The sequence below is a fragment of the Copadichromis virginalis genome, linkage group LG5 (assembly GCF_057382275.1).
Source record: "Copadichromis virginalis isolate Kocher_CV1m ecotype Utaka linkage group LG5, C_Virginalis_male_GT1.1, whole genome shotgun sequence".
NCBI classification, from domain to species: domain Eukaryota; kingdom Metazoa; phylum Chordata; class Actinopteri; order Cichliformes; family Cichlidae; genus Copadichromis; species Copadichromis virginalis.
Window position 1 is genome coordinate 27,170,332 of NC_140622.1, and position 25,105 is coordinate 27,195,436.

The 25,105-nt window shown below is 37.7% G+C and overlaps 1 protein-coding gene across 2 annotated transcripts; it reads left to right on the forward strand.

Annotated features, from left to right (window-relative positions):
* The first annotated feature begins 7,288 nt into the window (after positions 1-7,288).
* LOC146709913 (sodium- and chloride-dependent GABA transporter 2-like) lies at positions 7,289-24,093 on the forward strand. Of its 2 annotated transcripts, none has more exons than XM_085457128.1 (15): positions 7,289-7,521; positions 12,629-12,819; positions 14,442-14,576; positions 15,382-15,522; positions 17,200-17,287; positions 17,386-17,518; positions 18,823-18,957; positions 19,273-19,376; positions 20,633-20,757; positions 21,058-21,170; positions 21,442-21,579; positions 21,675-21,777; positions 21,863-21,963; positions 22,782-22,952; positions 23,036-24,093. In XM_085457128.1, exons 2-15 carry the CDS (start codon positions 12,633-12,635, stop codon positions 23,144-23,146), a joined length of 1,785 nt encoding a protein of 594 aa, XP_085313254.1. In that variant the 5' UTR covers positions 7,289-7,521; positions 12,629-12,632; the 3' UTR covers positions 23,147-24,093. The 2 variants fall into 2 exon arrangements, with proteins under 2 accessions (XP_085313254.1, XP_085313253.1); XM_085457127.1 differs by having other exon boundaries at positions 7,289-7,500.
* Positions 24,094-25,105: the final 1,012 nt, after the last annotated feature.

The following is a 25,105-nucleotide window of genomic DNA, read 5'->3' on the forward strand; positions in this document are numbered from 1 at the left end:
AGTTTCTAAAATATGCATTGGCAGTTATGAAACAAAGAACCTTCTCACAAATTGAGCATTGTGTTTTCAATTGTTTTGCTGTAGTGTGTAATGCTGTGTATAGTGTTTACAGTTTTGACAGCTTCGAGCTGCTCTCTTGGTGTGGGAGTTTGAGTTTTGCAGTGGGAAGGTGTGGTTGTGTTTATGTAGCTTTAGAGAAGGGTGTTGTGTTTGGACATTGGGGGACCTGGTGGTAACGTTTGTGAAATGTGTTTTAGCATTTGAGAAAAACTGTAATTGTCAGCCAAAGATATTTTTTTTAGGTCTGCCATTTCTTGTTTTGTCCTGAACCTGTTTCCCCCCATTTTTTAAGGACACAATAAACAGATTTGCCAAGTTTTTAACTAAAAGCTCTGTTGGTGTGAAAATACTGTGTTATCTTTGATATGTTTCACAGATTAGACTAAAGAAATTGTGTGTGTGTGTGTGTGTGTGTGTGTGTGTGTGTGTGTGTGTGTGTGTGTGTGTGTGTGTGTGTGTGTGTGTGTGTGTGTGTGTGTGTGTGTGTTTTTCTGTGACTTAGTAACAAATTGCCTTAAGAAATTTTGCATTTTGTTTTAAAATCATTTCTTTGCTGTCTGGTATGTGTAGAAAAATCACTGGTACATCCAGTTAGATGCCTTTTTATGCTTCAATAGGTTCATGTTAAGTGGTTTAAAAACATTGCTGTGAAAATGACCTGGACTGAAAATGAGTGAAAAAGCAGCCATTGTCCAAAGAAAAACTTTGAAAGACCCTCAGAAAACCTGGTGAACTGTTGTTTAGGACTATTTTTAAAATGAATCTTGAACTAAAAAATTAGTGAAAATAAATGTAGTTGTTTCAGCTGGACATCGTGGCTTTATCCTGGTCATCTTAGTGTTGGCATAACCTTAGGAATCATGTTAACATATATACAAAGATACCGGAGTTACCAAGCAATGATCTTATTCCAAAAGTATAATATTTAACAACTTACAGCATCTTGATTATAGCAGGTAACGTGAAAACACATATAATTTCCAATTTACTATTTAGAACAGCCCCAGTTTAGAGAATGCATGCATTGTATGTCTGCTCACTTTATTCTTCCTATTCTTATAATCTGTACTGAGCAACAACACAAGTACCTGACTATTTTTTACAAAGATATAACTTACTTTTTTATTCTTCCTTCCAGTTCAGTATCTTTTCTTCTAACTAATGGTATTGCAATAAACAAATTGCAATGTATAGACGTAAAACATAGAAACAAGCTTAGTGGCATCATTTAACCAATTGTAAGAGTTTTACCAACACTTTAAACAAAAGGAAAATGTAAACCAACATACCTTGAGCAGCTCAGGCTGTTTCCCCTTTAAAAGCCGTCTTCTGAAATAAAACACCTGCTTCTTTCTAGAAAGTATCTTTGGTAAAATGAGTTTCTGTGAGGAGTGGCCATAGAGACTAACGCAGTCTTTTCTTTGGAACCAGTAGAGAACACTCACACACACAGACACACACACAGACACACAGGCGTAGTTTAGAGTTGGTTTATGTTTTGTGTGTTGGTCAAGATAAAGTCACTTTTTTGGGGGGAGGGGGTTATCTTTTTATAACAAGGTAACATGCAGAACATCTGTTTCCCTCTTGTTGTTTTGTGAAATAAATTTGAAACATTCGTTTTTTATAATGATTAGTTAATCATAAATCAACAATGAATCTTTTTTTTTTTTTTGCACAGGTGCTAAAGGTGTTGCTACATTATGGAATGTATTGTTAGTGATTTCACAGAAAACCAACCTTCAGCTCAGTTCGAAGGCTGCACGTGGCAGGTTTTTTTCCCCTCCTTTCTCTCACGTGACCTTTCGTAACAAGAGGACTAAAAAGAAGATATCATGTCTCAGAAAATAAACATCAGAGGAGTTGTTTTCTCATCATAAATGTTGGTCTCAAATATAGTTATCTATGTAACTATGTGCGTACCTAAGATTCAGGTGAATAGCTGAATATTTGTTCATTGTTAGGTGTGAAAAATGTTGCTTGCATATCAGTCAGAATAGTTTGCATTTAAAGTCTCATATACGAAATGCAAAGCATTGCAGGAATTTTCAAATTAGATGACAGTTTGGTTCTTCCTGAAATGGATCCACGGTTTTGTGTGGCTTTTCAGTTCCTGGGTTTACTGTATTAACTAACTAACTTCAGATTAAGTTACAAAATTGCAAGGTCTAATGCTACATTCTTTCTAGTGAAAACAGTGCTTGGCGTCTGTAGTATGACCAAAAGTATTGCAGCCATGTGCAATGAATTTGTGATCTTCCCTTTGAAGCGGTTGGTTAAAAGACCAGGACAGTGTCAATAATTATCTTCAAAGTGAGTATATTGGAACCAAATAGTGCCAAATATTGGAACACTTACAATCAGCTGCCAAAAGCAAAAAATGTAATGCAGTCTGGACAATCAGATAATTCCTAGTTGCAAGGAAGATGTCATCTTTTTGCTCTAATGTGGCTGAGCCATAAGTCTGCTTGTGTCCTGCACTTGAGTCTAACCACCACAAGCGATCTGTGACCATGGCAAAGGGGCAATTTTAATCCTCCATGCTCTCCCTGCTCACTGAGAGATGCTTTATCTAAACAGGACACATGTGAAAATCCCATACAAAATTAATCTTAAGTTCAGTTGAGGGTATTCACACTGGAAATGTTAAAAGAAGAGATGGGGCATGAACTAAAGTCAGACAGTTTATAATGAAACAATCTCCCCAAGTTTCCCAAAGAAGGGAAGGAGCTTTGGTTAAAGAATAACAACAAAATACTTCTGCCGTAAAGACAGTCATCACTCACACAACGTGAGGACAGTTGAAGGTCACAGAGAGGTCGCAGTCTATGGTCTTCCATCATTGTAGTGTGGTGAAGCACGTGTCAGAAAACTTCAGTACGTATTTTTAAACAGATCACAGATGTATAAATCTTTTTGTACTCAGTGTACAAGTTTTTTGTGCTATAGTAAAATATAATTTTTAACACAGCATTAATGCTAACTTATACCAAGAAAAGCTTAAAATTAGTGGGTATGCAAAGGATTTAGCTTAAGGCCTATTTTTAGTTTTTTCTAAGCTGTCTTTTTAATTTAATCATTTAATTCTAATGAGAAATGACCTGTCCAACAACAAGCTTGGGTCTATATATGATATAGCTATTAAATTTGAGGAATAAAGGATTCATTATCCTTAGTACTATAAAAAACAAAAATAAAAAAAAATTTATTTTCTTTTAAAGAGAATCGTGCACTATTATTTTCTTTTAGCTACTCTATCAAGATTTTTTCCAGAAACCTACTGCCTCCTGCATGCTGTATTTTGGTCAAAAGGTGTGTTTGTGTTAAATACAAATAACATGTAGTGAACATGATAAACATGAAGTGAAATTAAATACCTATGTGCAAGAGCTTGATCAAAGTGAGACTGGTCCTGTTAAATCAGGAGACAGCTGTGTTTCTTTGAACTCAAGTAGCCCTCACTTTGAAACACGTCGCCAATGATGATTCATTAACAACCCCAACAATGATTTGTCCAAAATAAATCTAGGGTGGTTATTAAAGGCTCTTCTGCCAGGGGCACACAGAAAAACGTTAGTTCTGTCTGAAGAGACAAGGTGTGTTTCAAACTGAAAAAGCGGGACTTCCACAAGTGACCTCAGAAGACAACAAACTGTGAGTATAAGATCCAGAAACTTCCTAGAAACTCTTGCCGCTCTGATGTTTCTAAAACTGAATAACTTTAACCTGCTTTAACCATCTTGAACCAACTTTAACCCGTGATGTGGTCAACACAAAACTATGCAAATCATTTTAACTAGTGAATGTAATTTTTTAAAACATTTTGAATAAAAGTATAACTGCTTAACAAATGTAAAGCTGTTAAATGATTGTTGTTCTGCTTCAGTTAGAACTCACATTCAGGAAAACTCACATTCTTGAGTTCGGATTAATTTTGCTCGATCTGGACTTAAATAGTAATGAAAAGCTGAGAATTTGATTTGAGTGATTTGATTTATTGGGAGTTAGATGTTCATATATGGTACTATTTCTTAATGTACAACAACAGGTTTGATGTTTTTTTATTCTGTTGATCGCAGGTAAACAAAATTTTTGTATTGTGTTTCAGAACAGTCACTGTTGGGGTTTTTACTTCAGATAGCTTTCACTCAAACCTCTCCAAATGTGTTCTAAAGGCACTAAATTAACAGTTTAAATGTGGCCAGTTTTTCAGGACTGTGTATTAGAGATGGCACGATACCACTTTTTTATGTCCAATACCGATACCGATATCATAAATTTGGATATCTGCCGATACCGATATGAAAATACACTATATAATATAGTGTATTTTTTAATCAATAAAACTGTTTTTTAATATATTGCTGCATTTTGTATAAGTTAATGCTCAAGTTTAAATAAACAACAACACTAAAGCTATTCTGTTATACCTGAATGTAAAAAATACACTGCACCCAAAATATTTCATAGTTCAGCAATACTGATCTAATCAACTTAAACCTACTCCATCCTCCCTATTCTGGTATTTTAAAGAGTACGTAGCAGAAATATTAAGCAAGCTAACTAATAGGGTTGCAAACTCCCAGCAAAAAAAATAAATAGGGAACCACCCCCCACCCTCCACCTCATGATTCTTAATCGACATAATCAACTTTAATTTGATGCAATGTGGGGAAAAAATGCACAAAATAAATTATTTTTCAAGAATAATTAAATAGATTCAACATCTTTCTTCAACAGAATTGCAGACTTCACAGATCGTACCTTCCCAAAGGAAAAAGTACTATAGCTTACTAGGGTATATTAGACTTAACAGTTACTATATACAGAGTAATGGACTTCTATATATTTTACATAAGATTAAAACTTTGGGTTAAGATTCAGATAATTATTTATTAAAAAGCTAGACATTTTAAATGAGAATAAGAAAGAAAAGTATGTCTTTGTGCCCCCCTTTTCACTGTTAATGCCCTATCGGGCCCCCTGGCTAAATTTTGCTAGATCCGCCCCTGCACAGTTACCAGCCGTCAGCTACGTAGAAAAGGATCCTGGTGTAGAAAGTAATATTAAATAAATTCTAACAACAGCTTATCAATAGATATCTGATTCAGTAATTTACGTCAGTATCGGACCGATACCGATACGTGATATCGGATCGGACCATCTCTACTATGCATATAAGTGCTCACCTAACACATAAGCTAAACAATCAGTGACTAATTCACTGCAGATAAATATGAACACTCCTTTCATTATCAAAGAAAGGTCAGTAAAACAAAAGACATCGTGTGTTTCGGGACTGTTGCTGTGCCCTGACTTCACAGCAGTCTGAACAGCTGACAGCTGTGGAGCTAAAGGGCCGGTTAGTGGAAAGTGTCCTGAGAAAAAACAAGAAACAAGGGCAGCGGGAGAAAATGACTAGAGGAGTGTATACTACACAATAGCAGATACTGACTTCATGTTTCCTAATCATTAAACGCGGATTAAACGGGATGTGATAGCTCTGGTTTCTGTTTTACTGAATTTTTTCACATGTACTTGAGGTCACTGCTAAAAGAAAAAATGTTTAAAAAGCTGTTCTTAATTATTTTCTTTAGACTTCCAAAATAACATTGCACCGTATCCAAGGTCACTTCAGTAGTGGGCATTGAATGGTACTTAAATGGTTTGATGAGTGACTCAACACCTTGTATTTCATGAATTTACAAATGCAGAATTTATTCTACAATTCATTATTTAAGCACAGAATTCTTTATTTCGATGCGCGTGGCTCTTGTGGTCCTCCATAGTATTTTCCTTTATTTATCAACAGTTTATAGTTTAGTGAAACGGGTTCATCATTCCAAGCACTTCCTCGACTCACACCCCGGTATAAGAATAATTATTATAACTAAAAGAAAACTGAACCAAATAAAAACTATATCTAAAGATTTTCAAAAAGCAAAATCAATTCTTGAAACTTGGCTGAATTTTGAACAAAACTCCCATCTCAATAAGAAAACCTGGCATGTCTCTAAAATGAGCTGGGAGCTGATACTGATAGTGATTAAATCTGGGGTGGGGAGTAAACTTTCACAGAGACACAAATGAGAAACTGTGACTGTTGTGAAGGGCCGCACCAATAATCTAACGGTGAGCAAAAGTGAGTTCAGCTTTCTAGTGGGGCCCTTCACAACAGTTAGTTTTTTCACGTGGCCTCTTAGGAAACCTAATGATTAAACCCTGTATGATTACAATTCCGTTTCTTATGAGTGAAGTTTGACTTTTTTCTGCCGCTCAATCAAAACTAAATTGTCTTTCTTTATACTCCCTGCATTATGCTGGGCTGCGATTTTTGGCCCATTTTGAGCCGATTTTTGAGTCGTGCGATCGTTTTGGCGATCGGCCCGATTTTGGCCTTCATCGTGCGTCGTGCATCGTGTAGTATACGTGGGGTAACGAGACGCGATTAACACCTCACGACGAGCTCCCGATCATCAATCGCTTGGTCGCGAGGGTGTCACCGCAGTTTGTCACACTGCACACGCGCAAACACAAATGTCAACGAAAAAGACGGCGCAGCACGACAGTGCAGCGTGTGATCTGGACACAAGCGATGGAGGCACAACTTGTAGAACTTTGGAAAGCTCATCCGAGCCTTTTCGATGTGGCCTCACAAAATTATCACGACACAACAACCGTGAAAATAGTTGGATCTACACTGCTGCTCAATCACAGCTGCCTGATCAATGTTTTTCATTAGCAATTTAGCAAAGTTGACGGAGAGGGAGAGCGAGTGACAGAATTTCTATTATAACCTTCATTTTATGTACGCACAGTGTGAGCACTCAGGTCGCATCAGAGCATCGGGCCGTATAGTGTGAGACCCTGCATCGTCACCTATGAACTTCTAACCCCTGCGATGCAATCGTACAGTTTGAGCAGGAGCTGAATCGCGCGACTGAAAAAATCGCAGTGTCTGCCCAGCTTAGGGAAGGTTTAAATCTTGCGATTTGCTTCACCTGTTGTTCATGCTATCGACCTCATGGTGTCGCTGAGGCACCGAGAAACAAACTCGCTTTCACGACCAGAGCGCTGGTGCATTCACTGACGACGACGTATGATCCAAACAGAGGCACCTATGCAGCTTAGCATGGCTAACATGCAAACCAACCAGCCGCCTCCAGTTGCCTTTACTGAGAGGCCATGTGGTCTAGGGAACAGCCTCCGCCTCGTCATTCAGAAACAACCCGCCCCTCCTTTCTCTGTCCCTGTGGTTCCTTTTGGTTGTCTGTCATTATCACCGCTCACACTGTCACTTCTCCACTCATGGACTCACTTGCGGTCACTTCTGGGAATTGCACTTGTCTTGTTGAGACTGGAAGATCTGGACCATTAGTATTTGACTCAGAAAGCTCCTGATGAGTTAACCCGGAATGGAAACAAAGAATTACTGCAGACGTGAGACATTTTTTTCCCTAGGTATTCCTTTACGTTATGTGAAGTTTTTCTTTATGCTTCTTCTTTGTTTTGAGTGTGAGTGGACTCTTCTGCTGTTGTACTTTCCCCTACAGTAAACAAATTAGTGTTTATAGCTGCAGTTAAGCCTTAGAGCTTGTTGCTGTATAATGTAGGGCAAAGGTTACCGGTTACGCTGCAGCGAGGTTTAGTTATTTCCCCTTTAGCGTAACATCTCAGCTGCTCTGTGATCATGGCTACAAAAAGCTACCAAATACACCCACCACTATTGCGCAAATATTGGAACAGCTTGCATAATAATAAGCGCTGAAAGGGTTACTTGGACAAAACTGTAAAAGATAATGAAATTGTTTTTTCTTCTAGATAATGTTTGCAGCAGGTAGTGATATAGGGTATGATAAGTTTTTCTTTTTTCTAAAATCAAAACTGCTGTTGTCAGTGTACAATGTGTATAGTGACAGTATGTATATATATGTGTATATATGCAGTTGGTATCTGTCTTGAAGTTCAGATCCTCTGGGAGGTCTGTGAAGTACCCTAGCTGTTCCTAGGACTATGTTCTTTTTGTGTGTCTGGAATCTGTTGCAGCCACCTTTCCAGCTGCTAACCCTCCTGTTACCACTGGGACCATTTTGGATGTTACCAAAGTGGTTCCATGTACTTTAGTTGTTTCTTCAGCCTCCGGTACTGACTTATTTTTCTCCTTCTTTCTGATGTTGCTGTCATCTGGGATTGCTGCATCTATCACACCTGCGGTGTTCTGTTTCTTGTCAACAATCATTCTGCATATGGTTGGTTTGTCAACAGCTGCTTGTCTGTCAGAAACTCAAAGACCCACTGGGTCTGAGCCCTGTTATTTATTTAGAAACTGGGGACTTCTAATCCATATGTGGCACAGATGTTCCTGTAGACTTTCTCAGCCACTTGGTTGTTTTTTCTCACTGTATCCTTGCATCTTAAATTCTGCTACTGTGCACTGGACGGTCTCTGGGGCATTTTTGCTCAGTCTCCAACTTGGATCTTGTTAGTTGTGGCAGACTCCTTTCTGTTCTGTGCTGTCCTTTTAAGGCAGCCTTTTCTAGCAAATATTAAGATTCTTTGTTATCTGCCACTTCTTCTATCTGTGGATGCTACATGCCATGCAGCAGCTTGGTCTTCCATGATACTTCCTTCTCCTCCACTGCTTGAAGCAGCTCATCTTTGAGGGCCTGAGATACATCTTCCTAATGTATTCACAGACTCCTATGTTTCATACTGAATGGTTCTGACACACCTCAAATCCGTGGTTGACATTCATGGATCTTCACCAAAGTCTCTGTTGGCCTGTGGGATACCCAGGTACTTGTAGCTGTCCTGTATCCCCACTATAATGCCCATTCCTCTTCAGTCAACACTACTCTCCCTTTCTTTGCAACCACTCAGCCATGCTTTTCTAATCCGTGTGCCCTCGATGTAGGTGGTGCATATATGCATATCTCATTCTGTCACATTTGTTAACTCTTGAAACACAGATAAAGCTTACTTGGATGCATGGAAGGACTGATTAGATTTTAATGGTCAAAGGTCAATATAATTATGACCTCACACCTGTCCCATTCTTCTAAATGTGATATCTCGGGAACTCCTGGAGTCAGTTTTATTATGTCCGGCACAAATGTTCACTTGGACTTACTAATGAACTGATTACAATTTTGTAACATTACAATTTTACAATTTTGTAACATTTATTTTTAAATGGCCAAATGTCGGCTTCCATTTAGTCATTTAGTTTTGTTTCATTGTACTCTCAATGTGAGGTACAAAGTGAAATCAGTGCAACTAAAGAAGACCATCATTAGGCTGGGAAATTAAAATAAACCTGTCAGAGGGAAAATTTCATTTATGGAACAACCTGGAACATTCTTTCCATTGTTAGGAAAAAACAGCTTTGCAACATGTAGCTAAGTCAATAACACTGAGGAGATAAATCTATCATACTCAAGGTCTACAATCAAGTGATGCTTTCAGTGAATGTAAATTCAGAGTTTAAAATAAGGTACTGATAACACTTGAGCAAGATGACCAGATTAGACTTTGGACGTATGAAATGAAGTTTAACTTTAAGTGTACATAAAAGGCCAGGCCATGTTATCGGTTTAAAAATGATGCAGCTCATGTTCTGGCATGCCTTTCAGTTGATGAAGACAGAACTAAAGACAGGAAGACCCACAAGCAACTGAAAGCAGCTGCAGTAAACACCTTGGCAGAAACACAACATTCAGTGAAGTTCATTGGTTCTAATCTTAATCCAAGCACTGGCTCCAAAGGATTTTCATCCAAGTATTTAAAACAGTCCCTATATTTATAATTTTGTTAGTTTGCCCAGTTAATTTTGAGTCTGTTGAACTGGGGGGCTCTGTCTAAAAATAATTGTAATTCCTAAACAGTTCATGGGAAATTCTTTACAAAATTTGTTCAATTAAATCAGAATAGACTGAATCCAATCTGATTGGATTTAACATCCCCTGTCGTGATGATGGAGGCAAAAAATTGTGTGTTATTCTGTGAGAATGACTTTGGCAGGTGCTTGATGTAAACTGCAACTTAACTGAGCAATATCATTCTTAATTTATCCTTAGATAAAATTACACCTTAAAATTCTACCAGTGCACTCTATATTTAAGCTCGTGAATCGACCATCTTGGATACAACTTTTGTTTTTTCCAATAGGAAGAGGGCCATGTGACACACCAAACTTAATGGTAATGTCACAAGAAAAACAATGGCCTAAATGGCCACCATGGTCACCACCCATCTTGAGGAGTTTGCCCCCTCACATATACTAATGTGCCACAAACAGGACTTTAATATCACCAACTATTCCCATTTTATTACGGTGTATCCATATAAATGGCCCACCCTGTATAGTAGTGAATCAGGTGAATATTATATTATGCCTGACTACACTGTAGCCTTTCTATAAACTATAAACTTTCTATTATCTTTGATTTTTTTTTTTTTTACAGTAAATAAAGTTCTTTCAAAAACATGCATTTTACTATTCTCAAAGACATAAAGATATGTTTATTTGCACCTTATAGTTGATGAAAGCATTTGTACACATGCTGTGGATAAACTGGCCCTGAATCTTCTTAAGCAATAGTGTCAGCCCCCTGAGTAACTTCCACCCAGGTTGTTTTTAAAGTCCAGGTCTATAAAAATATAATCACAGCACACACGATGACTTCACTTTGGTAACGTTGCTGAACTATGACTCAGCTGAGCTAACAGTCAGAAGGCGGTGCCAACAAAGACCACATAAAGTTAGAACATTAGTTTTCAGCAGTTTGCAGTGACGTCACTAACTGAACAGAGAATTAAGGGAACAAAACTAACTGATAAATTAGTCCCACTGAATGTTTAATCCCATCACTAAGTAAAACTATTATCATAAGACTTGTTAGGGAGTTAAAGTTGGCGTGAGTAGTATTATCTTCCTTTTATCTCGGTCTCTTCTCACGCAAAGGAGACAGAAATGTTGCAGAGAAGGCAAAAGAAGACAGAAAAAGGTTATGCGAACCATTAATTTATACCGTGTTATAATTTTATAGTCAATGCTATATAATCTTTTATTAGAGTTAATTGAACAAGACCTATGATTAGCTGCAATCTGCCACAACCTATTGGAGTGAGAGAAAAGAGATGAGAAATATAAGGAGCATTAATGCAGTAGCAGCATATTTGAACATTTATATGAAGTAAAAGAAAAGAGTTTGATAGTTCTCAGTATGTCATGGGAAGTCTGGGCTGGGTTATCCATGGCATAAATAAGACATCGTTCAGGGTCATTCAGTCTGGTCCAAACTAGAAATTTATCAAAAAGGAAAAGTCCTGTGCTTTTACTTATCAGACATTTTGCAAAATTCTAATATGATAGCTGAGCAATTTTTCCCCCATTGATATATGCCTTAGTTCAGAGCCCAACACCAAAATATGGATCCGTTTAGGATCACATGGCTTCTCTGAGTAAAAAGAAACCAAAGTGTTCAGAAAATGCTTCGAGTTGAACTCATCGACTAATCTGGACAAGAAAGAACAAACTAAAGCTGTGAAACCAGCCACACAGTCCTCACAATGCTAAAATCTGCACAGCATCAGAAAGGCACATGTGTTCTGTTTCAGCCTTACAGCCTTCGAGTTAAAAAGCCTGTTACTACAATTCTGTAAATTCAGATTACGTCAGAGCTAGGTGTCTAGCTACTGCATCCACACCCATACCGAACAACCAACACTTACACTGCAAGAAGTTCAACTTGATTTCAGGTCATCTAGAATTTTCCATATTGTGACATATCTAAGAGAACTGACTGCAAAATATTCAACTATTTTTATCAGAATATACATGACTGTGAGCACAATATGAAAAAAAAAAGATTTTATTTACATTTCATAATAATTATGGACATATCCATTTATCACACATTTTTTTACTCAAAAATAACAATGTTGGCATTAGCCAGGAAGATTAGGTTTTAGTATCCATAGTGATTAGACAAGCTTTCCTGTACACAAGCTTTAAAGACTATAAAGCTTTTCTTTTGCTATTCTAGTGTTTACCTGCCACATAAAAGCAACACATACTGTAATTGCCATACTCCAGCATCTAGTGTTAGTTTTTTTTCTCTTGGTTGGCTCATTAAATGATCCATAAAATACTTTAGAAAAGCTGTTTTTTAGCATCTCAGCATTTGAACCTTCTTACTACTGTCGTAGCACACATATTTTCCAGTCTGTCTGCTTCACTCCCACATCAAATCCTAGCCAGCCACACAAAAGCAACATTGATGAAAAGATTTATTCTCATACCAAGCTGCACCGACCCTTTTCTGACCTAATGCAGCAAGACTGCTGGCATTGTGCTGATAATGAACGCTAATGTCCTGTAATTAACTCACATCACTATTCCTGAAGTGATTGGTGATTTTGTTATTGTGTGGCTTACTTGGCACTGATGTGTGCAGATAACCAGATGGTCTCTGGAATATCAAATTTTGCGCCTTCCAAATCATCTGTTTTGGTCAAAAATGTGATCAAATGTACCTAAATGGGCTTTCTTCCCTTCTTGTTAAAGGATAATGGAAAAGCCCCATGATCCAGATGACAACTTCAAGCTGGATAAGGGCACAGCCGAACCTGAACCCAGCACCCATACGAGAGGACAGTGGTCTAGCAAAATTGAGTTCCTCTTGGCTGTTGCTGGGCAGATCATAGGGCTGGGAAATGTGTGGCGGTTTCCTTACCTATGCTACAAAAATGGAGGAGGTGAGTATCAAAATAGTGAACAAACAGACACTATATTGTGCTGTGGCTGTCTACCTATTTAGCTCCTCTTTTCCAGTTTTACCGTCTCCAAATAATGAACTTGGGATCACTGGTTTGCAGAAAGCTGTTTTGAAGTCTGGAGCTTCCTTAAAGACCCCATAAGTTATAAGCTATCTCTAACAATGGGTGATAGACTTTATCAGCAAGATGCATTGTACTGAACTGTATGTATTTATACTTAATGGTTAAAAGGGTTAAATTAAACACATTCTCAGAATCTCTTTCAGTACAACTTTCAGTTGAATTCAGCTTTTTTCAATTCAGTTTTATTTATGTTGCAACAAATCACAAAACATTCACCTCAGGGAACTTTTAAGGTGAAGACCTTACAATGTTAGAGAGAAAACTCCACAGGGGACCACCCTGTGAAGTAAGCATTGGGTGGCAGTGGGAAGGAACTCCATTTTAACAGAAGAAAGCGGCAGAACCAAACTCGGGGAGGGGCATCCATTGGCCTCAGGCGGTTTGGGGTGATGGTAAAGAGAAAAGAAAAAAAGGGCTTAACGAGGCAGAACAAAACACAAACTATAGAAGAGAGAAGATAAACTTGCTCACTCGCCCAGCATCCTGATTCTATAGCAGCATAACTAAGTGATAGTTCAGCAGCCATCCCCATAATTATACATATTTTTTAATGTTAATGTTAATTAGCTGATTACATGAACTTAACTACAGAGCCCAGAACCACTGTTTATATTAGGCTGTTAATGTTTCCTTTGGGCCTTTTAAAAATAAATTTGGAGGAACTGCATTTCTGTGTCAGCTTCCCTTTTGTTTATTTCTGTATAACTAAGCCAAATTTTATATTTTAGTTCAAAATATATCAATTTAAAAGAACTCAAAGGAACATAATCGACACAGTTACTTTAATCTGTTTTTCATTTTTAATTCTATCTTAGCTGCATTTGTTTAAAAATCCTGTCAGTTTGACATTTGTGTAGAGTGGCAGAGAAAGATCGTTTTAAAGGAATTTACATCATAGTTAGGAAAAGATAATCAAGTGAATCCATCCAGTTTCTTAACTTTTTATCCAATTCAGGGTTGTAGGGAGTCTGGAGTCTATCCCAGCTGTCACTGAGAGAGAGGCAGAATGCATCCCGCACATGCTGCCAGATTATCACAGGGCTAACACAAAGAGACAACCATTCATGCTCACATTCACACTAGTCACCAATTAACCTAACAAGCATGTCTTTGGACTGTTGGTGGAAGCCAGATTACCCAGAGGGCAAAGTTTTCCCTCTGGCACCCAGGCACAAACAGAACATGCAAACTCCACACAGCGAGACAAAGCCTGGAGTATTTTTAGATTTCCAAAAATAATTACATTTGGAAGAAAAATATTTCAGAAAGTAACAAAACACAAATTAAGTTTTAAAAGAAAGGTCTTTTTTAAAATGAACTAAAACAATGTCTATCTTATTTAGAGATTAGATGCAAAGTAAGCCAGTGTTGATCTCCCCCGGGATTGACCTGTGTCAGTGTGATAACCCTGGATTAATAAAACAGTTGAATCGATCAATACAAACAACTTATGTGGTGCAACTTTGGATTTTGTCCAGGGGTGTTCTTCATCCCGTATATACTCTTCCTCTTCGCCTGCGGCATACCCTTGTTTCTGCTGGAGACGTCTCTTGGCCAGTACACGAAGCAGGGAGGGATTACCTGCTGGAAGAAAATTTGCCCCCTTTTTGAAGGTAAAAATCTCTCTCTTAAAATTTTTTTGGAAGTTTTCATTTATCAGACTACCAATAAAGAAGTTAAGATCATACTGTATGCTAACAAGCTATGACAAGGTCTTTAATTAATTAATGAAGCTGAATCTAATTATAAATAGAAAACCTGTGGAAAATATTAGTATGTTTTTAAATGCATATTTTAATCACAAACTGCACATTTTACTCACATTTTCCTGCTGTTGTAGCATTTGATGAGAAATTATGAATTTTTATTATAATTCCTCATTTTCTTACAAAACTATTTTCCCCCTAGAACATTATACTGTAAACGATCAGATGCTGTATTCCAGGAAACCTGAGTTTTGAGTCTGACACTTATGCAACAGTTGTGTAACAAACTTAAACTTTAAAGTTTAACAAAGCTCCTTTTCTGATTATTGGAAAGACAAAAGCTTTTTTAAGAAACTCGCAGATCTGCATCAGGGGTTTCATCTTTCACATTACTTACACTGGTTGAACATTACCTCTTCTTTGATTGCCAGCCAGGGGACTTGTATACTATTAGCTCCTTTCTTACTTGTTGTCTGTGTTTCCCCTCTACAATTGTTCACTGCACTACATTTACTTTGGCACAAAACCTCGTTTATGTAATTTAAATATATGCCATCATTTAAATATGTATTTATTTTTCAAAGTGCGTTGGGTTGTTAACAAGTATTTATATTAACATACTGGACACAGTGCGTTTCTTTAATTATTCTATATGTATGTGAATTTGCCTCCTTTTAAGTGTTTAATTTGTTCCCTTTTTGTTGTTTTTCAGGCCTTGGTTATTGCAGTGAAGTGGTTGTTTTATACGCCAGCATTTATTACATTATCATATTAGCCTGGGCATTCCTATATCTCTTCTCCTCTTTCAATTCTGAGCTTCCCTGGGCAAGCTGCAAAAACAGCTGGAACACTGGTAAGTCCCACTATGTGATTAGAAATGCAAAAACAAAGAAGTAGCTAAACATCATGAGAGCAATTATGACTCACTGCATTTTAACAAGCTTTGGGGGACTCATCATGATACTAGCTGGTTTCCATTTTTTACAGGTTAGGTTGCTTTTAATGTCATAAAATTGGCTGTTTGAGGGTTTTATTCGATTCTGGCACAATGTTGGCACTGAGGGTTTTTTTTGTGTCTATAGAGCAAAGGCTGGAAACATTTTATCTTATGAAGGACTAGCACTCAGTATTCTTCACTCATGCTGATATTTATTAATAATAGCAGTTGAAAAATTTAAGTGTATTTTAGCACTGACAATTTTACATTGCTTTATACAGTATATGGATAAAAAAATTGCAGGCCACACTTCAGTTTTCAGTCCCATTGCCACAGGTGTATAAAATCAAGCACCTAATTATGCAGTCTGTCTTTGCAAATAATTTTTGAAAGAATGGCACATTCTAAAGAGCTCACTGAGTGTCATAACATAACACCAGTGTACCAAGTGCCGCTTCTTCTCATGTAGGTATTCCACAGACAACTATAAGTGGAATTATTGGAAAGTGGAAATGTTTGGGAAACAGAGCAGCTCATCCACGTAAAGTTACAGAGCAGGGCCATCAGGTATGGAGGCTTTTAGGTTTAAAAGTCACCAACACTCTGCTGACTCAGTAACTGCAGAGATCCAAACCTCCTCAGGAAAAAACATTTTATTCGGAAGTATCTTTTTACCATGTAGCTAGCTGCTACATGCACTATATGGACAAAAGTATTGGGCTACACCTAGCCATGCCGCCTGCCCTTACAACATTTGTGAAAGAATGGGTGGTTCCAAAGAGCTCACTGAATGTGGCATCCTATGAATGGTACTGTCATGGGATGCCACATATAAATATTCTTAATAAATAAAAAAAAATAGGTGTATGCTTACTTAAAATCTAGTTATGAGAACCACAGAAAAGCCTTACTTGGTGTACACCAGCAAACTGATAACAATTTTATGGCAACACCAACAAAGTCTTTACTCACCACAGCACTTTCCAGTTGGCCATAGTCAAGTCAACTACTGGTCATTGCCATTAATTTAGTGGGAATGCTTGCAGCACCACTTGGTAACTGAGTAAAACTCTCAACCTTCTCTTTCAACCCAGTAAAATGAAAGAGGCACCACCTTGTGGCTTTATTCAGCACTTCACGCAAGTGAGTTTCCCTCTCAGGGGGACAGAATACTAAAGCCAGTGAACAACAATCACACACGCACACAAATAAACAACTGTCAGCAATCTAATGCAGTCACACAAACTTAGATTTTTATTATTTATTGTTTTTTTTATGTAATTGGTGGAGACACTGAAATAATCCCTCCACCCCCTCCTTCAGCAAACATAAAGTAGAAAACACCTTCTGTAGTCACACGTTTTATTTAATATAGCAAACTACAAATGAAGAACCAATTTGTTATGTGAATAGAAAAGCTTATGTAGTAAAAATCAGTAGAACACTAGCACAGCTTATATGTAAGAATAAAAAAGAAAAAAAAATACCAAAATGTAACTGAAGATCTTTGTTAACACAGACCAAGGCTTTGACAAGATGTGTTATATGACCTTTCTTTGTTTGTGCTTTAATTCACTTGTTGACATTTCTCAGAAACCTGTGTGGAATTTGACAGAAAGGCTGATTATTTCAACATGACTGTACATGAAAATGCAACTTCACCAGTGAGAGAGTTTTGGGAGTGAGTAACTTTTCCAAAATCCAAAAACTTTTAAGGCATTATTTGGACAAGTGAATCGGCATTTGTGAGTTATGACCATCACTAACTGTCAACTGCAGGCGAAGAGTTTTGAATATAACTGGAAGCATCAATGAGTTGGGCAATATTCGATGGGAGTTGGCTTTGTGCCTTTTGTTGTCCTGGATCATCTGTTACTTTTGTGTGTGGAAAGGTGTCAAGTCTACTGGGAAGGTAAGACATGGGCTTAATACTTTTATTTCCTTCTGGTACACAGTGTAACAAATAACAGAATCTGCTAGTGCCTAAAAACACAGTAATATGTTACACACCAAACATGCCTCTATCTTTATAGTTTAATTACCTATTAGAGACAGGATGTGATTGTACACAGTTTAAGGCTAACCATAAATATGAGCCAACATTATTACAGTCCTTTATGATTCAAAGATATCAAGCTAAGCCCAAACTTTTGTTCCCACTGCACTTAAATTAAAGGTACAACCAGCAGCAGGCCAGGTTAAAATAGATGGAGATGAAGTATCTTTCTGAAATATCATGAAGAACATGCCACAAACATGTTTCTTAGTAATCATCTTTGCTTCCCTGGCTTTATCCTTTGTCCCCTTTCCTTCCCATTCATTGATTGTCACTGTTTATGTATTTATTGAGGGTGGACATGAGCTACATACGCACACCAGGGCAGGGCAGATAAGAGATTGTATTTTATGCAACAATGACGGTGTTTATTTTGAATAAATACAAAAGCAGAATACAAAGTTTCAGACCTGTGATATCAGTAAAAACTTCCTCTTTCAACTTGTTGCACTCTTTGTACCACTAAAGCAGAAAGATTTACACGGCTATATGCTGGATTTTATGCTAAAATAGTTATATAAGGTATGTAATCATTGAAACATACTTACTAATTAAATTTGATTACCCCATTTAAAAATAAATGGGAGTGTTGCACTTAGACCTGATTTGATAGTAGTATCTATGCCAGATAGCAGTGAGTTTCATGATATGAAGTTGAACTGTAATCAGTTTTCTGATCTTCTTTTGATCCTCTTCATCTGCAGATGTACTCTGTATTTGTTGATTAACTGTTAGCATGCCAACTAAATAAACGGTGAACATGACGTTACTTGCTGAGAGCTGCAAATCCTGCAAGATTTAGTATTTTGAACAAGGTAATGTGCAGACAGCATTTAGCTGCAAACAGTGTTGTGCCAGCATTAAAAAGGCAAAAGAAGCTGTCAGAAAGATTTTCTTTAATCTAAAGCTGCAATTTGCTTTCTTGAAAATTTAAACTGTGCGTTAGACTTAAGGAGTAGTGAACTGCAGTTTTCCCTGGGTGGCAAGAATAAAGAAAAAATCAGCAGCATGTGTTTAGTTTGAGATACACTGTGTGAAACTAAAGCTTCAATGTGAGGTTAAGCAGTGTTCGGTGTATGTTCTGAAGCACAGAGTGAGTGTGATTACATAATATCGGCAGTGAATGTTCATAACTTGGCCACATCATTCCTCCTCTGCAGGTAGTTTATTTTACTGCCACATTTCCATATGTGATGCTGGTGGTGTTGCTTGTTCGTGGACTCACGTTGCCTGGGGCCATAGATGGGATCAAGTTTTACCTGTACCCAGATCCATCCCGTCTCGCTGATCCCCAGGTACAAACACCATTCATGACTTCCCACTCTAAATAAAATGTGGTTTTACTCTTTAACTCCTGCATAACCATGTTGCATCATCAAACTTCTTACAAACAGTGATGGGTTACTTATGTGTGTTAGACTGTGTTAAAACTTTCAGTGCATTTGCAGATGATTGCTTTGCTGATGTCACATAGGGTAAAACATTAGCAAATGTTCTGTACAGATGCACTATGTGCAGTCCAACACACACACACACACACACACAATAAAAAAAAAATTCTCATGTAATTGAATGTAGGGGTGGGGAAATGACCTTTTTTTCTTTTGCAGGTGTGGATGGATGCTGGCACACAAATATTTTATTCCTATGCTATTTGCATTGGGTGTCTAATTGCACTTGGCAGCTATAATAAGTACAACAATGACTGCTACAAGTAAGTAAAATGTTTTTTGTTTTTTAATGTAAGAATATCACAAAATATCACAGTTTTAATGAAAGAAGAAGAATGTAACATAAAACATATAAAATCATTATGACAAAACTGGAAAAAGCAGGTTTCTTTAATGCTTTTCACTAACACTAATAACTTTCTTCTTCTATTTACCATTATCCAAAAATATCTCCCTTGAGTCATGTGTCATGCCATGAGCTACTGATATGGAAAAAAACAGGTTGTGTGTCACAGTTAGGCAAGAAACATGCAAACCGTGGTTCAGGGGATTGGGAAGCTCATCTTGTAACCAGAAGGTTGCCAGTTCGATCCCCTGCTCTGTCTGTCTTGGTCGTTGTGTCCTTGGGCAAGACACTTCACCTATCGCCTGCTGGTGTTGGCCAGAGGGGCCTATCAAGGCTTGCAGGATGAGCCGTGTGGAATTTAATGAGGACCCAAGATGCAGGCAGCTGAGATACAGGGGAGTTTTTATTGAGAAGGTGGAGATACAAACAGAAACGGCAGAGGAGCGGAGGAAACTAAACAAAACCTAAACTGGAAAAAACTAACAAAACAAACCTGAAGCGCTAACTGGAGCGCTGGAGGAAACACAGGGAATTAACACAGACGAACCGGCAACATGTAGGAGAAGACACAGGGCTTAAATACACACAGCAGTAATCAAGGGATGGGAGACAGGAGGGGAACACACCTGGACAGATGACGAGACAGGGGAAACGTAATTTGAACACACTCACATGAGACAAGGACCTTCAGAATAAAACAGGAAACTAACAGACACAGAGGACCAGACAAGACACTGAACTTAACAGACAGACTCACGAGCAGACACAGTGACACCATGGATAGACAGAGGGAACACAGACATGCATGAAACAAAACCCTAACACATAACAAACCTAAACAAAAGACATAACAGAATAAACAAGAACATAGAATAATATAAAGAAACACAAAACACTGAGTTGTCAGACTCAGGACCATGACAGGGCCGATGGCGCGATATGGCAGCCTCGCTTCTGTCAGTCTGCCCCAGGGCAGCTGTGGCTACAGCTGTAGCTGCCTCCACCAGTGTGTGAATGTGAGAGTGAATGAATAGTGGAATTGTAAAGCGCTTTGAGGGTCTCGAAAATCGCTATATAAATGCAATCCATTATCATTATTATTATTATTATTATAAACCCTTACTGACTTTAATACAAAATAATTTGATGTAATTTGTTCTCTTTTTATTTTAGGGATTGTGTGTATTTGTGCCTTCTGAACAGTGGGACCAGCTTTGTTGCTGGCTTTGCCATATTCTCTGCACTTGGATTCATGGCATATGAGCAGAACACAGATATATCCAAAGTGGCAGAGTCAGGTGAGTTTATAAAAGAAAGTGTGAAAAGATACAAGGAGCTTTACAATGAACAATTTAGACCTGACAGCATTTATGGATGTAATATTATTTACATGTTCGTATGGGAGAATGTTACAAGCTTGTCTTTGTATGTGCAGTGGATGGCGTTTCTCATCTGTTTTTAGAAGAGGATAAATGCCAGCTACACTTTACACCTTACAATCAATATATGCGTGTATACTCTCACCGACCTCTGTTAGGTATAACTGGTTAGTAGCAGGTTGGGCTTCCGTTTCCACTGTATTCTCTTATTCTCTGCAGGTCCTGGCTTGGCATTCATTGCCTATCCTCGAGCCGTCGCCATGATGCCTTTTCCTCAGATCTGGGCAGTATTTTTTTTCGTTATGATCATCTTGCTGGGGCTGGACAGTGAGGTAAGCTCTGTTTTGTTTTGTTTTGTTTTGGGGTTTTTTGGTGGGGGGGGGGGGGGGTGAAGGGGGAGGGACAACTGAAATAAATTGAAATGGAAATTTACATTTTTTTAAAAACAATTTTAAACTTACTTACGTTCCACTAAATATGATTGTTATCTGGCTCAGGCCTGGCGCAGGATCTCTATTGAGATGCAGATTAAAACAGTTTAATCTTGAGCAAAAATTATGCATTTTTAATGGTAAGTATATAACTTAGAGGTTTGTGTTTCAGTTTGTGGGTTTGGAAGCTCTCACAACAGCCATTTCCGACATGAATCCAGCCTTCTTCCATGTCGGCCACCGACGTAAACTCTTGCTGCTTGCTGTCAGTGTTGTCAGTTTCCTCATCGGCCTTGTGATGGTTACAGAGGTAAGAACAAATTTAAAAGTCACATGTTTGTCACAATAACTGCATTTATTTTATATGCTAAAGCTCGAAAGCTAATGAAACTGCTCCACACACAGGGTGGACTATACATCTTCCAGGTGTTTGACTACTATGCCTGCAGTGGAATGACTTTACTTCTCATTGCCGTACTGCAGTCTGTAGGTGTTGGATGGGTATATGGTAAGTTCATGAATTACAAAAATATCAAAGTGTCTTCATAATGAAACAAATTTTTCCTCAACTCTGTGTTTCCATCTTTTCACAGGTGCAGACCGATTTTATGACAACTTAGAGGACATGATTGGATACAAGCCTTTACCCCTAATAAAGTACTGTTTGAAATATGTCACTCCAGTAATTTGCACGGTGAGTTGCAGCAAAAGTTAGTAATGCTCTGCAGGTCTTCCCGCCCATTCTTGCACAGCACATGTCAGTAATGTCAGACAGACATTATTAATCGAGACAAACTCTCTTATCTAGTAGGTGATCATCAGTTTTGCTGACCTAAATGGTAGCTGTTAGTGCAATATGTTATTAACTCTGACTGACTTCATTACTTAAGTTAGGATTAATTCTGTGAGCTGGTAAAAAAAAAAACTCTCCATCTGAAAGTAAAAAATGTCAGTATTTGTTCCAGCATTTATAATTCATCAAAGTAAAATCACATTATTTGGTTATTTTTAGTAATGAACCAAGACAAAAATCCTTGATGGGGAAGTATCATTTTAGCATTTACTAGCCAACAGTTTTGGGTGTGCAGCTAGCCATGCAGTCTCCCATTATTTGTGAATGAATGGGAAGAGCTTACTGAATTTGAGCATGGTAATGTCATAGGGTCCCACCTTTGCAACATGTCATGAAATTCATGAAATTTCTTCCTTCCTAGATATTCCATGACTAAGTGTTACTTTTGGAAAATTGTTAGGTTAAGCACCACAGCAACTGATGGCGTCAGACCACATGAAGTTACAGAGCAAGGTTGCTGACTGCATAGTGTGTAAAAGTCTCCAACACTCTGCTGACTCTCTGCTGACTCAATGACTCAATGACCATAGAGCGCTGAGCCACCACTGGCGTTAACATAAGCAGAAAAACTGTGGACTAGGAGCCTCATGAGATGGGTTTCCATTCCCCACGTAGTATGTAATTTATTCCATATTTACCTCTTCCATTGTAATTTTCAGGGAACGTTTATTTTCTCCTTGGTCAAATACACTCCACTGAAGTTCAACAACACACTAGAGTATCCATGGTGGGGTTATGCTCTAGGCTGGTGGTTTACACTCTCCTCTACGCTCATGGTTCCCTTCTGGATGCTGTACAATCTGAGCACCACTCCTGGTACACTGCGACAGGTGAGCTATTTGTGTATGAATATAAATTTCCAAAAAACTGTTTCCTTTCATCTTTTATTAAAACCAATATTCTTCTTTGTTAGAGGTTCTCCATCTTATGTACTCCAGCCGAAGACCTCCCTCTGACCAAATCAGAGAAAAAGGCTCTTGAACTGCTTAACTTGCCATCATCCTTCGATAACACAGTGTTCTAGAATAAACATGAAAAGTGAAGCAAACTCAGATGCATTTAACAATTAACACAGTTATAAGGAAAATCTAACATTAAATCCAGTGGCTCAATCCTCTGTAGCGCTGCATCATTCCAGTCTGTTTGGAATTTAACCCCTTAAAACACTGATATTTATTTTGTGTCCCCATCTAACGGGCTAGATAAACCAGTGAGATGAATTCAACCAAAAACTACAACCTGAATGAATTCACACAAACAAGAGGTGATTGTAAAAAAAACTGCGTAAAGACAGTCTGAGCACAAATGTGTAGTTTCCCTGAGTTTGGGATGGCATCTTCATCATCTGATTTACAGTCCAAAACCAGAAGAGGAAACCACAGAAACGTCAGAAATAAGAATATGGAACCAGAGAGGATGTGGAGTTTTGCTTAAAGAAAATGGTTTAGGCCATGATTTCATTTTCTATATTATTGCTTCTGACGATTGTCTTGTTCATGTTTGTTCTGATAACCCATCTCTACAGCAAGGACTAGTTCTGAAATTTCTCTTGTGGCCATTTGCACTGAGCATATTATTTGACATTTTAAATTGCTCCTCATCCAAAGTTCATTAGTAAGAAGCATATTTTTTTCAGGTTTACCTTCATCTGAGTATATTGAGCTATCTGCTTTCACTGTGTCTGATTACAAAGCTCTTTTTTAAACCCCACCTATTCGTACATCTGTTGTTAATCACAATTTATATCAGAGCTATTAGTGGAATACTTAACATGATATTCATGTGATGAATCGCTGGGAAATTTGTCATGTGGTGAAAAAATTTACGTGCCTTTAGCATACGGTAGACTGTTTCTGATGCCATAGTTGGAGAAGGGAGAGAAGTTGATGCCTGATTAATTCTGTCACATTAAAATGTTGCATTTACAATCATGGAGAAAAATAATGGTGTATTTATTATGAAAATCCTTCTTCTTTTAAATAAAAGACAGCACAGGGTATTTACACCTGCACAAATGTGCCTCATGTTTAAATCAAAGTCTTTTTGGGACTATTGCCTGTTATGGTTTTAAGCAACACCATTTTGCAAACACTCATCCTTTTGTAATGAGCACTTATTAAGAAGAGAGTGAAAATGAAAGGTTTTTGTACACCAAGTGTTTTTGTCTCTTACATTGTATTATTACATTTTGTGGTCAAGGCCTCAGGCTGTAGAACTTTTTTGAGTAAAATAATACTGACAGTTACTTGACAAACTCTTACAGATCTAACACCTTAGTTACTTTAAGGCCAGTATGAATTATACAGATGGTGTAAACTGTAACTAAAAAACAATGACAGAAGGGAGTTTGTCAAGCAATAAGCATCCAATCAATTGAAACCCTGAACACTGTGTTTATCTGAGCCATCTGGCTGTCCCAATACAGAAGTGTTTGTGACCTCTACAAAGTAAATATTGTATATGGGTTTTTCATGTAGGCAGTAAATGCAGCATTACGATAACTGCGCTATGTATTATAAACCTGTTAGAACCAAGGAAAACTCAATATGGTAATATTGATTATAAAATACATTTTTCTGCTGTACTTTTTTTTTCTTTTCAGAAACCTTCCTTATCGAGTGTCCAAATTTATATTTTTAATATTTTGTATCATATGTCATTGAGAGTTGTGGCAACATTTTTATGTATAACATGTGGAGTGTGATCTAAAGGTTCTGGGAACTGGCCTTTAAAAATCAAAGCAGTGGCGACCCTGAATGGTGATCCTAAGGATTGGTCAGAGGCCAGCTTGAAATCTTTTATGTTGTTGGTTTTTTCTTTGTTGTTTTTATTGTTTTTTCTTTGTTTCTTTAAAAAGGTTTTCTGAACTTTTGAATCACACCTCTGCACTGTACAAATTTTGTAATAACACATTTTTTCATGTGAAAAATCATATTGACATTTACACTGTAATTTATTTTTATAACCCACTGTTGCCACTAGA

Coding starts and splice junctions, on each gene's coding strand:
- LOC146709913 (XM_085457128.1), top strand. CDS start 12,633: ATGGAAAAGCCCCATGATCCAGATGACAACTTCAAGCTGGATAAGGGC. Junction 17,519..18,822: donor GTGTCAAGTCTACTGGGAAG/GTAAGACATGGG, acceptor CCTCCTCTGCAG/GTAGTTTATTTTACTGCCAC. Junction 21,778..21,862: donor AGGTGTTGGATGGGTATATG/GTAAGTTCATGA, acceptor ATCTTTTCACAG/GTGCAGACCGATTTTATGAC.